Source organism: Topomyia yanbarensis, chromosome 2 (genome assembly GCF_030247195.1).
Source record: "Topomyia yanbarensis strain Yona2022 chromosome 2, ASM3024719v1, whole genome shotgun sequence".
NCBI classification, from domain to species: Eukaryota; Metazoa; Arthropoda; class Insecta; order Diptera; family Culicidae; genus Topomyia; species Topomyia yanbarensis.
The window spans coordinates 416339330-416353326 of NC_080671.1; the positions used below are offsets into that span (position 1 = coordinate 416339330).

At 44.3% G+C, this 13997-nt stretch overlaps 1 protein-coding gene across 1 annotated transcript in view; it reads right to left on the minus strand.

The window, feature by feature from the left end:
- Positions 1 to 892: 892 nt before the first annotated feature.
- Positions 893 to 13997, minus strand: part of LOC131685171 (protein tramtrack, beta isoform) — a 108952-nt gene continuing 95847 nt past the window's right edge. Inside the window, exon 4 of the mRNA XM_058968695.1 lies at positions 893 to 2256. Within this exon, the coding sequence (XP_058824678.1) occupies positions 1121 to 2256 (1136 nt within the window). The 3' untranslated portion in view covers positions 893 to 1120. The remainder of the gene's footprint in view (positions 2257 to 13997) is intronic.

Sequence of the window (13997 nt, forward strand, 5' to 3'; positions counted from 1 at the left end):
TCTTTGTTAAGCTAATAAAGAGCGTTAGAACAAACGTAACGCTGTGCACGCTGGTATAAAATTGATTTGGATGTTTGGAACAGTACGAAAGTGTACGATGGACTTACTAGCCACTTCAGTACAGTTGTATCTCTTTTAAAAAGAGATCAGTGACTTAACTATTTGATTTTTTTTACAAACCTAGTGAGAAGTGAATAAAATGCATAATAGAAGATATAATCAGTGAGAAAAAATCATATCACAAACACTAAAATTAAATGTTGATTGTTATACATGCAATACACGATTAGAGAACAGTTTGATTCGAATTTCTTCTTGTTTTAAAACCTAACTCTAGCAAATGACGAGATCGGAAATTTATTCTAGCTTCTTCCTCTCCGCTTTAGTGTGTCTTGTTTTTGTTTGTTTCTTGTAAGGAAGTTGTGCGACTTTAGATCTCTACTCTACAACTCTACAGTCTTCTGTTACTCTTGATTATCTTTTATGTAATAGGCATGTAATGCTTATGCTTGTGCTTGACGGCGAGTTTAGCAAATTAAGGCACACGTGGTGATCAATCATTTATGCGTGGTTGATAGCACCGCTCAAATATAATAAGGGATCATCCATAAATGACGTAGCATTGTATGGGGGAGGGGGGAGTTTTGTATTTTGTGATGATGTGTGACGACAGGGGGGTAGGGGGTCATGTCATGCTACGTAGCTTTTTTAAAGGGGAATAGAATAGAATTTTTAAAAAAATTACCGTCACAAGGGGGGGGCAGAGTTACCGTCAAGCTACGTAGTTACCAGGGGGGTATAAAGAGGTTTGTGACGAAATGCTACGATGGGGGAGGGGGGTGTTAAAAATCACTCAAAAAATGCTACGTCATTTATGAATCATCCCTAAACGAAATAGTAAAAATAAAATGGCGCCTAGTTCGCATTCGCGAACCATTCTACGTTAACAGTAAATGCTTTAGTTGACATGAAAATCAGTGCTTACGGATCCTGTCGTATAAGCAACTCCGTGGGAAGACTAGTTGCAGTCTTGTGATATAGTTATCAGTGCGTTAAAATGTGTTGTGTTATTCTTAGTTGCTAAGAAGAAAAAAATGCACTGGAAATCTGGTTATCTATCCTACTGAGAACTGTTGCTCGCCGCAACTGCGGTTATCGGTGGCACACCGTTATCCCCAAGTCTGGGTGAGATCAGTTGCTGCTGCAAGCGGAATTTTGTTTGCTGTGAGTGTAGTTCTTTCTGTAGGTTGATGTGCTGCTGCAGCTGAATGGCATTCAGAACGGACTCTATCTTTGCCGTTGTGTTGTGATTCGATGGGAGCTGTGAACCCTGTTCGGTTCCGACCATAAAACTCATCGGATAAACCGCATCCGATTTCGGCATGTACGACTCGTGGGTCGTTTTAAGATGGTTCTTCATTTTGTCCGGACGAGAGAACTCTTTGTTGCATACGGGACAGGGAAAAACTTTTCGTTGGGCACCCTCGTGGTAGAGGAACGCGTGCCGCTGGAAACTATATTTGTTCTTGAATGTCTTTTGAATGTTTTCCTTGGCACACTCCATACAGAGGTAGACACCGTCGTTGATGCTGGCGTAGCGGAACAGATTCAAACCACGGACGGACATTTCCGTCAGAGCTTCGGCTTGATCATCCGGAGACAGATTTTTTCTTCGGGCTCGACGTCTGGCTGGTTGTCGCGAGGGCGCATAATGGCTGTTGTTACCATTTGGCTCCTCAAATGAGTCTTGGGATGGTGTTCTTCCGTGCGACACCGAAGTGTCCGGTGAGCCTAGATCCCGATCCTCGGGATCACTTCCCACTGCTAGACCTCCGTTACTGTCACCGTTTTCGCCTTTGCGACTCTGAACTAGTCGCATTTTAGCTAGAGAGCGACGTTGCAGTTGAAGATTTTGAAAATGTTGCTGCTGAAGTTGATGCAGGAATAATTGCTGCTGCTCCTTTGAATTTGGTTGCGCTTGGTGGGAAGATGGCGATGAATGTTGCTGATCTTTGTCCTGTTCCGTCGGTGGGGTGGTTTCAACAATCGTACAATCATCGGAAGCTTCATACTTGGGCAGGATAAACTCCAACTCACTGTCGCTGTCGTCTCGTTCCTCGTCGTCCTCATCATCGTCGGCATCTTCGGCGTCATCTGCCTCCATCGGGGATCTCTCGGGTTCGGTGGGTGGAGCGGCAATAGAGGCTGGTTTTGTAACTTGTGGGATGATGGTAATTTCCGGATTGTCTGCTAGTTCTGGAAATGAGAGTAAAAAATACGTGATAACATCATTCTGCACGGAGAGTCGTTCGATGAAAAAAATAACAAAGCTAATATCTATTTTAATTATTTTAGTTCATTCCCACAGAAAAAAAAACTTATTTTCAAGGAATTTAGCGACTGATTCGAAAATTTTCATTGGAAATTTATTGTCATTGATAATTTTGAATGCCACCTTAATTAAAAAAATGAACATATCTTTCGATGGAAGTTTTGGCTACTACATTATGTATTGAGTTAGGGGTAAATATTAAAGCGACAGAGTTAGCGCATTTACCCAAAATTCCACGCGGCCTTTCCCGATCGAAAGGAACGGCCGCGCTTCATGAAATACCGCGCTTAGCCATTCTGTCATAATGTCGCAAATTTGCATAACGAAGGGCTGAATGAGAACATAAGTTGTTCTAAAATAAGCACTGCGTTAGGCACCGTTTTGTGCAGGTTGAGTATACCAGATCCACGTTCAGTAAAATTCAAAAATTCTTTTTAGATTACAGAATTGATAGAAACGGTTTAATGAGCTTTTAGATTACTTATCAATAAAATTCTGTTTTTAAAACTTGTCCTTGCGTTAAAACCAAAATAAAAAGGCTTATTACTACCGCTAACAGCAATACAAGTGCTAGTTATGCTGGCAACCTTAGAGCGGCCGTTAGTAAGCAGTTGGTACGACGTGTACGTTTCGGTGAATGTCTCAATAACTAATCAAAAATGGTGTTTCTTTTGCAGTTGCATAATTTTCAAACATTATGATAGAGTTACGTTTCAAATTTTGTGGCAGTTGTTTCCTGTATGCTATGAAACTTTGGCCAAAACAATGTTTATTGTTGACAGGGCCGGCGGATCACGTGGGTAGTATAGGTAGTACTACCCCCTCGAAAGGAACTGAAGGGAATTACCCACTTGAAAAGTCGGAACAAACCAAAACCTGAGATTAACCACGCATGTGTTCCGCTCACAAAAACATTCGTCTGAATTTCTCGATGTACAACAATTTCATTGGTACAGTAATACTTTTTGGCACTTCTACATCTTAAATCAAGGAATTCAGATCGATGTTCAACTTTATTCATATTGAAGGATGCAGTTATTCATATTTTTTATTACGATTATAGAGGTTTTAATCTTAAGGTCATTCGCCTCTTCAGGTTAGAAAAATCTCTTATGAAAAATTTCTAACCCTATATACAGGGTCGGGACTCGAACCCAGGTGCGCAGCGTACAAGGCAATCGATTTACCAACTATGCTACGCCCACCCCCAGTTATTCATATTTTTAAATACTAGATATACAATTTGCATTTTTTTAGGTTTGATTTAAAACAAGGAGAAACACTATTTAGATTTTTATAAGGAAGGCAAAAGACGCGCACAAGAAGGATTGATTTCAACATCAGAGTAGCAGACACCACATAAGGGAAAGTGAATAGAGGGCGGGCAACAATGACAGGGAAAAGAATAAATTAAACTTGCAGCTTTTTGGCCCACAGAAAATTACTGTCAGAACATCATATACCGGATCGACGACTGACCTTCTTGGATCCGCTGGGAACTCTTTTGAGACCAGATTTATAGGTAGCTGTTAGCATATCAACCAAACGAGAAGGGATAACTAAATTCGTGTTTAAAAATATGTATATGACAGATATATTGATGAGATCAAGGATAGCCAGCGCATCTCTGGCTGGAACGAGGCAGAAGGGATTCATTGAACGAAAATCTGGCGCTAGAACACTAAGCGCGCGACCAGACAATATGTTTAATGTCGTGATAACCGTCATCACAAGCGCGGAGACCGCTCTCCACGACCCCAATACGCCTGAGATGATAATGATTGTAGATGACTCGAGATATCAGTCGAATGAAGTCACAACCCTCATCAATCCCCTTGGACCAAGGTTTGTTGATGCCTTTGGGATCCCTAAACTTCCATTGCTACACGAAATTAGCAAATTTTCGAGGCGTCCTGTGACAAGAAATGTTGAAAAACTCGTTGAAGCTACGCAATCTGTCCTAAATTTTATCTAATGTCTAAAGTGTCCGCCTTCTCATTATCCAGAGTGGAGCAAGGCGAACGAACTCAAACTAAGGTATTCTGCAATAATTTTTAAGATAATGTACTCAGGAGCTCCCATGTTTTCCCCAGGAAAAGTAAGGAATGCTTTCCATGTTCCATCGGACGGAGAGCCTCCTTGTAACTGTAACGATGTGGGCATGGTCGTCGATAAGTAAATGTAAAACTATCAGTTTTGTAGAAAGAATGTTTGTTACTATGTTTTAATTGTGCAAGGTTCTACTGTATCGATTTTGTTGGTTATAATCGGCACATTTGAGATTAAGAGAAACCAAAGCAATGAAATTGAAAGACGGATAGGTATTCTAGAGCGAATCAGTTATAAACTTAGAATGGAAAACGCCGGCATCGGCTGTAAAACATGATGATGAGTTATGTTCTACCATAGACCATGTGGTAGACTTGGGTGCAACGCCCAACTCCTACTTAGCAGAAGGCAAAGGATTCTTCACATTTCCTTTCGATCATGTCCATATGAGCCCTAGTTTTCCGTTCTAAGTTGATAACTGATTCGCTCTAGAATACCTATTCGTCTTTCAATTTCATTGCTTTCGTTTCTCTTAGTCTCAAATTTGCCGAAAATAATCAACAAAATCGATACAGTAGAAAGAATGTTTACAGCACTGCCTCTTTATGATTGCCCTCACTACTACTGCCATTATAATGAGCATAGAAGCATAGCTGTCATCATCTGACGAACGTTAAGGTGATATGCGCACTACTATGTTTAGCGCGGGCATCTCTGCTGTCAGACAAATTTGCATGTTTAAAGAACTATCATTACGTTTATGTACAGTATTATTATTTCATCGTGAAACGTCTTATGTTTGAAAGTGGATCTATATGGAATGCTGTTGTCGGCGAAAAGGGATTCTTGGTTCCGTGCTTTCCGATCAAAGATTAAATCGGATACACAACGTAGGGCCTAACTACCATACGAAACATTATTTATCTTTTTAATTTGTCGACGAACCGGTGCCAATAACCGCGTTTTTCAGCTTTCATCAAATTTTTCATTTGCGTATGTTCGGAAAAATTCGGGCAATCCGGGTGATTAAAATGTCCTTATAGGACCTTTTCGTGTACAATTCTGAGTACTCTCTGCCCACGGTTGCTCGCGCCGGGTACTCGTTTCGTCTGACCTTTAATCGCAGTGTAGAGAATCAAGCTAGTCAAAACTTTGTACGCTTCCACTGGAGGAATTTGTCGTTTTGATTCTATTGTTTCGGATATAGTGGACGCGTAGCTCTTTTAATCAATGGGCACACTAACTGTAGCGAGGTCGAGTATAATTTTCAATTTCAGTACAATTTTGCTGTTAGATAGATTGGTTATCATCGTTAGGACAACCCCACGGTAGTCTTCTAGAACCAGCTGAGGTGCGATGTACATGGAATTGATTGAAATAATAGCACATTTTGATCTCCAAAAACGCTGTGTTTTCTCGGCCCTGGCGAATGATGTTTAAATTAAATCTACGTCGGAAGTTAACCAGGTTTTACACAATGCAAATGCATTGTGTAAAATCTAGATAAATAATAAGACTTAAATATACGGACACTTGGGGTTTTGATATCCCATGTGGAATTTTCGAGACCAGAACCCACTTGCTTCGGTTTTTTAACAGCACCCATCAAGGGACACTCAGTCTCTCCACAGTAGGAAAACTTTTCATGATTCCCTCCGCATTTTCCACTCCGTGCCTTTGTTCAACAATGGGTAATTCTATGGCCCCGTTGTTTGCAACGACGCCAGTTCACGCCCCGCGGTACAAAAAGACGAGCAAGCAGGCGAACCCCGTTCAAAAGAACAAAGTTTGGAAGAGAAAATGCGGCAAAAGGCTCGAATTGAGGCTGTTGGAAAATAAGTTGTTTCCTTGTACTGCTCGATTTTTTGCTGAACGCTATTGCCTGCATACCAGATTTTTATTGACTGAAGCAAAGGGTTCTGGAAGGAGCCAATCCCATACTTCGCAACTAAGGCCCCTGTCGGAGACTACACCATCAATCTGTACTTCCCGCGCGGGTACGTAGACAAAATACTTCTTCGTACATGATCGAGTGTTGTTCAGTTAGATCACGCAATATATCTATAATGTTAAATGGCTTATATTTGGTCCGGAACTAGACCATCCATAGGCCGGTTGTATTAGATTGATATAATTTGTATCGAAAAGGAAACTTATCGGCATTATTTTTGTCATCGGAGAAACATTCAAATCGACCTGCATTGAGCCTGTGGGGATGTCGGTCGTTGGAGATACCTTCCCATTCCCCACACTACCATGCGGGATTCAGTATCCGCGAAAAGAAGGTTTTACTGGAGGGAAAAGAAAATTAATGCAATTAAATTTAAAGTAATTGGTACTTTGCTGTGGAACATTTGTAGTATCAGTAATCAACAAACACATTTTCGTTAAGCTCTTGGTCATACTGCCCGTTAACAAAGGGTGTTTTCAAATAATCACTATTACCCGGAAATTTTCATTTTCACTTACCCGCATCATGTCTGAACTATCTGAACTATGAACAACAGGTAGAAATCACTCCGAAGCTTACTACCCACTCGGGGAAAAAATGTTCCGCTGGCCTTGTATTACTATATTGTTGTGTAATCAATTTTAAACAGTTCTTATCAAGCATTGCAAATTTATTTCAAGCCGATGAGCCCTGGAAACTCCACGGGATAAACTTTAACGTCTTTATTAAACATTCAGCTTCATTGTCTTCACATTATTCGGCCTACTATCCTAATCACAACTGTTTGATAACGCTACCGCTTCTGTGGACGCAGATCAAAATTACAGAAAAACGAAATATCTTAGCAATAAAAGCCCCACCGGAGTGCCGACCGGCATATCAGGATCGACGCCAGTAACATCCTGATTATGGCATACTGGCCATGTCGAACGACAACGAACAGGACATGGATTCCGAATTGGACGGCGGCTTTCCACTCCCTGAGTAAGGAAGGATGACACCGATTTGAAATGACGAGTGGGCTAACAGCACGGCTGACTCCGTCTCGACAAAACCCTGGCAGGTATCCATGTTCGTTCAAAACTCATCACCATTTAGTTGGTGGTACTAGATTCGATTGGAGCATTCCCGGTTTTACTCCGCTCTGAACACTACTCCCCGTGAAGGATAGTGTCGATCCTAGCATGACCTCCCTGCATAGATAATCACGGGATCACCAAAAACTACTCCGTACAACTAATGGAGATAGCGGCCCGGAGTTCGGACCCTTGTTGGGTGAAAAATAAAGAAACTCACACATACGGAGCATGCGCTGTGAATCCGTTCGCCAGAGGTGGGTTTGGTGAGGTCACCACCAGCAGCAGCAGCTGAGTCATTCAGCAAGAGCAGGAGGAGGCGAAGCAGCAACAACAGGCAGATTAGAGCGGGATGAGTTACACCCCACAGAAGCCAAAAGTAGTGGCAGTGAAGTACTTGGTGGAAGAGCTCCACAAGTTTGTGGCCGCGAGAAACAATGTCCATAAGGACATTAAGAAGATGGTTCTCAGAATCCGTAAGGTGCTAGTGTCTGCCGTGAAGCAGTATGACACAGCAGATGTAGGGCCGATGTAGCTAAACGAGCATTGGCATCGGCTAAGGCTACTATCTTCCTAGAAATCCTTCCAGAAGCTGATTGAAGTGGAGAACACGCCAGTTTCCGTGACTCCAAAGAGGGCAACAACCTCGCCAGGAGACGGAAAACCAGGCGGGCCCAAGAGGCAGACGCGCGAGGACGTTGTCATTGCCGAAGGAAAGGACGTCACCCAACAGGGAGAAAGCTGGAGTACCGTTGTAGGTTCAGGAATCAGGAATTGTAGGTTGGAAGACGAAATACGACAAACCGCAAAAGCGGAAGGAAGGGCAAAAAGGGGAAAAGAAAACCTGCGGCTCGTCAGAAAGCGCCAAAGAGAGAAGCCGTGCTGTTCAAAGCCCATGACGCGACAAAGAAGGTCGGAGACGACCCGGAGCTGAGGGATTTGGAGGAAAACGTGGTAAGATTCTGGCGTACCCAAAAAAGTGAGATGCTCTTCGAGCTGAAGGAGGGTCCCACGATTAACAGTTCGAACTTGCAGCAGACTAATATCCAATCAATGAGTGAAAAGGCCGAAGTTAAAGCCTTTAACCCGGAGATGCTGATTAGCAAGGGTCTGGATGAGATCACGACGGAAGACGATCTGAGAGGTGCAATGAAGCAGCAGTGTAACCTGAGGGCCGTGCACATGGCGATACGGCTAAAGAAGGGATATGGAGGAACTCAGGCAGCGATGATTCGCTTACCAATAACCCCTGCCGATAAGGCGCTGAAGGTAGCCAAAATTACGGTTGTCGAAATGCCCATTGAGAGCTGTCCCACGAGTGAATAAATAAGCGGAGAAATGCTTCGGGATGTTTGGGCTTTGGACATTTGGCAGGGGCTTGTAAAAGCCCGGATGGATCCGGGATGCACTGGAAATGCGGGAGACGGGCCATCTTGCGAGAGACTGCACGCAGAGGCCGAAGTGCAAGCTTTGCACTCTAGCGGACGGAAACGACCATCAGACAGGTGGCTTTAAATACCCTACTAACAAGAAGGCGACTGTAGGCCAACGGTAATGGAGACAATCTAGATAAATCTGAATCACTGTGACACCGTACAGCAGAACAGTTGTTCTGACAGTCTACGACAGAAACTATGTGTGATGTCGCTTTGATTGCAGAGCCGTATCAAGTCTCCCCAGATAACGGCAACTGGGTGGCGGATAGATCGGGAACGGCTGTGATACAAGTTATGGGCAAATTCCCCATTCAAGAAGTGGTAGAACGCTCATACGAGGGCTTCGTGATCGCCAAAATCAACGGCATCTTCGTGTGTAGCTGTTACGCTCCTCCAAGATGGACAGTGGATCAGTTCCCGTAATGCTGGAGCAGTTGATCGGTCGGAAGCCAGTAGTCATTGATGGTGACTTGCAATGAAGGTTCTGTTAGCAGAGACGGAAGGGAGTCTATCATCGACGTCCAGTGATGTACCGATGGGAAAAATTCCATCTTCCCGGGTTTTTATTTTTGGGTTTCAACCGGGTTTTTTCCCAAATCATTTTAACCCGGACGAAATATGGGTTTTTTCGTTTTATCGAATGTATGATGTTCATTTAATGTTTTTTAACCTTTCGGCAGTTGCGCTAGTGCACTGAGTACACGCTGCTCTGAAAATCTAGCGAAATCGTCTTAGGGCACCAGCGGCTGCTCGTTCAGTGGGCCACTTCCGGAAGGTTAGAAAATCTTGCATTTACATTTGAGAGACCGAAAATAAAAGTCGCAAGGATAAAACATACTTTGTAGAACCCACTCCAGATATCTTAGCATGTAAAAATCAAATATAAACATCAAGCGTAAAAATCGGACAGAGATCCTTGAGCCTGAGCATCGCTTTTCACCCGAAAAAGTCGGCAAGTATGAACCTCCAGTATGCTTCGCTCACAGGAAATTCCTTACAACGTTACATTCAAGATTTAAAGTTGGATAAAGAAAAGTCCTTTGTAAGAACCGGATATACTTTTTTACGGTTTTTATTCTATAGGACATAATCGAAAAGCTCCTGTCCGATTTTGAAACTTGAAGTTCAAATCCAATTTTCACATTCTAGTACTTTTATAACGGGTTTTACGAAGCAATTTCTGTCCCTGCGACTTTAATTTCGGTCCATTCCATATTCCAACTTGTTTCATATAATACTGGGAACAATAGTCATTGTTACTCTGACTAGTGAAAATTAGAATAATCGTGTGATGCCCAAACTACTTTTATTCTGCTTGTTACTCATTTTAGGGGTTGCTATACTTTTAGCGAAATAAGGTAGGTATTCACACAAAATTTAGAAAATACCTATTTAGTTCGGTGAAAAGTATAAGTGAGTAATATGCAGAAAGCGAGTGGCCTTGACATTCGTCTTTAGTATGAACCGTAATCAGAACTCTCACAAATCGCAATCCGAATTCTTTTGGCTTCAACTACATCAGCAACAGTAGAAAAAATGTTTAGTACGTTTAGGTGGATTTACAGTACGAAACGTAATCGGCTTAGCCCAAAACGTGTTGAAAAGTTTTATCACTTAGTCAACCACAATATTTGTAAAGAAATGTTGGATCACCGCTATAACAATGATTCAATCGAGGAAAACCATTCAGAATTAATATACATGCAAAACTTTATGACAATAATTCTCATAAATAAAATAAAAATCTTTGGATAACAATACATTAATGTTCAATTACTAAAATATCAAAAATTGCAAAAAACCCAATCTTCCCGCGAAAAAACCGTTTTAACCGGGAAAAAACCTTGGGTTTTTACCCAAAATTATAAAAACCCGATTTGGTACATCACTGTCGACGTCACATTCTGTAGTTCTTCATTGACGGCGAACATGGATTTGAGATTATGCAACCATCGGGCGATTCGCTACCCTTTTGCAGCACGCAGAAGGATGACCGGCGAGTGAAAGTGGAAGAAATCGACAACCTGCAACAAAGACCACATCGTTGAAGCACTTCGGCTGAACAGCGGGACCGAGAACGTGGATGCGGTTAACCTAAAAAGAAGGATTGTGGCTGCTTGAGACATCTCATTGCTGCGAAAACTGAAAACACGGATAGACGGCGTCCAGCTTACTGGTGGAACAAGGGGCTTAGTACGCTACGCGCTGCTTATTGCAGAGCCAGAAAGCGGACTCAGAGAGCAATATCGGAGCTAGATAGAGAAGAGCGCAAAGCAGCGTTTCGGGAAGCTAGAGCCGCTTTAATACGAGAGATCACACTTAGCAAGTCAGATTGCCACAAGGATCTGTGCCGAGAAGCAGACGCCAATCCCTGGGGCGAAGTATATCGAGTCGTGATGATAAAAATAAAAGGTTCGACGACGCCAGCCCAAATATGCCTGAGTAAACTGAATATAATCATCGAGCGACTTTTCCCGAAACACGATCAAACTATCTGGCCAGCAACACCGTACGGTGAAGAAGGAGAAAACACGGACGATCGGCAAGTGACTAACCACGAACTCGCAGAAGCGTCGAAGCGCCTGAAATCAAAGAAAGCCCCCGTTCCGGATGGAATACCTAACATGGTGTTGAAAGCTGCGATCCTGGCATATCCGGACATGTTTAGGATGGTGCTGCAGAAGTGCTCAAATGAAGGAAACTTCCCCGAAATGTGGAAAGTACAGAAACTGGTGTGGCAGCCGAAGTCAGGGAAGCCACCCGGCGATCCGGCCTCGTATAGGCCCATATGTCTACTGGATACACTCGGAAAACTCGTGGAAAGAATCATCCTGAACAGGTTGACGAAATGCACGGACTGTCCAAGATGCAATTCGGATTCCGCAAAGGATGCAATGCCGATAGTGGATGCAATTCGGACAGTGCTCGAGAGTGTTGCGAAGGCATCTACACAGAAGCGAAGAGGAGATTGATACTGCGCTGTGATCACGATAGATGTGAAAAATGCATTTACCAGCGCTAGCTGGGAACCCATCACTGCACAGCATGAGGATTCCCGACTATCCATGCCAGATCCTGAAGAGCTACTTCCAGAGCGGGGTGCTGCTGTACGGGACAAATGAAGGGCAGAAGTCAATGTGAGTCACAGCTGGCGCTCCTCAGAGAATTCTCGGTCCAACTCTTTGGAACGGGATGTACGAAGAGGTCCTAACACTGCTGCTGCCACGGAAAGTGAAAATCGTGGGTTCCGCGGACGACGTGTCACTAACGGTGATGGGTGAAACACTTGAAGAAGTAGAGGTGTCTGTGACAGAGACAATAGATACGATCGAGAACTGGATGAACGGGGTCAAGCTACAGATAGCGCACCATAAGTCGGAGGTTTTGTAGGTCCCCAACTGCAAAGCGGTCCAGCGGATGCAGATCGACGTCGTATGGTACGGGATTGCATCCAAGCGTGCACTGACGCAATTGAGAGTTATAATCGACGACGGTTGGGGGTTCAACAACCACGTCGACTACGCCTGTGAAAGGTTGGTGAAGGCAACGAACGCAATGGCGAGAATCATGCTAAACGTCGGCGGTCTGAGAAGCAGCCACGAGACGTCTATTTACTGTTTCGTCATCGATACTGCGATATGGGGTTCCTGCCTGGGGTGCGGTACTAAAAGCCAAGCGAAACCGTGAAAAGCTGAGCTGGACATTCCAGCTGATGGCCGTACGAGTCGCGAGTGCATACAGAACAATATCGTCGGAGGCAGTATGCGTTATCGCCGGGATGATCCCTATCTGCATCACCCTGGTGAAGGATATCGAGTGCTACAATCGGAGAAGTACCAGAAACGTGAGAAAGATGGTGAGAATTGATTCGATGATGAGGTGGCAGTAGGAATGGGACAGTACAGAAAAAGGAAGGTGGACCTACCGGTTCATCTCGAACATGTCGACGTGGGCCAATAGAAAGCACGGAGAGGTGAACTTCCACTTGACATAGCTTCTGTCGGGTCACGGCTGCTTCAGGAAGTATCTTCATCGGTTCCGGGACGAAACGTCAACGTTGTGACCGGAGTGTAAGAACGTCGGGGAGACACCGGAGCATGTGACCTTGGAATGTCCGAGGTTCGAAGCGATACACAGAGAGATGGTCGAAACGGACATCAAATCGGATAATCACCCTTATTCTTGTTTACGACGAATGCGAAATTCGTTCGAAAGCGATTGGAACGAATACTTAGCCGATTTGATTTTGCTGTCGTAAACGGGAATACAAACCACTTTCGAACGAATCTCGCATTCGTCGTAAACGAGAATAAGGGCGAATGTCATCTACAGGATGACGAGCGACGCGAACACGTGCAACGCAGTCAACAGAGTGGTGGCGTGGATCATGACTACCTTACAGCGGAAATGGTGTGATGAACAGCTAGTAACGATTTCGGGAGAGCAATCACCGCCGGGAAACTCTCGCTAGAATAGGCTAGATTCACCGCTGGGGACAAGGTGAGTAGACCGCGTTAAAGCACCGGGTATGGGTCGTCGGCAAACCGGACGCCACGCTTCACCTGGACCTGGTTGACCCGAAAGGAATATAGCGAGAACCAAGAAGGATCGGATCAGGAAAACTTGTTTCGTCGGGGAATACTCCGACGGCGATTCACCGCCGTGAAGTAAACTGAGTAGACTGCGAAGGGATACTACAATATCGCGGGCCGTCGGGGACCCGGCGCACCGGACGCCATGCTCCAACAGAATTGCCGAACTGATCTCGACACCTGGTTGGTTGGCCCGGTTTCGGATGAACCTCTCACGCCGGGAAATTCTCCTTCTGAGTAAGCTAGATCCACCGTCGGGGACTAGACCGAGTAGTTCGCGAATAAGATCTTCGTAAAGTTGGAAGTTGAATGGCTCACCGGAAAAGTGGGGCGAAATGGAACGAGAAGGGAACTAAAGGACTTAAAGGAGTTACGGTGCTAAATGGCACCGGACAGGGAGCTGAAGGGCTCATGAAGTTGTGGTGCTAAAATCAAAGAAGAATCGGTATCTGTCGGCGTAAGCTAGATTAACCGCCGGGGACAAGACTGAGTAGACCGCGACGAGACACCGCCAGTCACGGGTCGTCGGGGCACCAGCGAACCGGTCGCCCTGCTCCACCG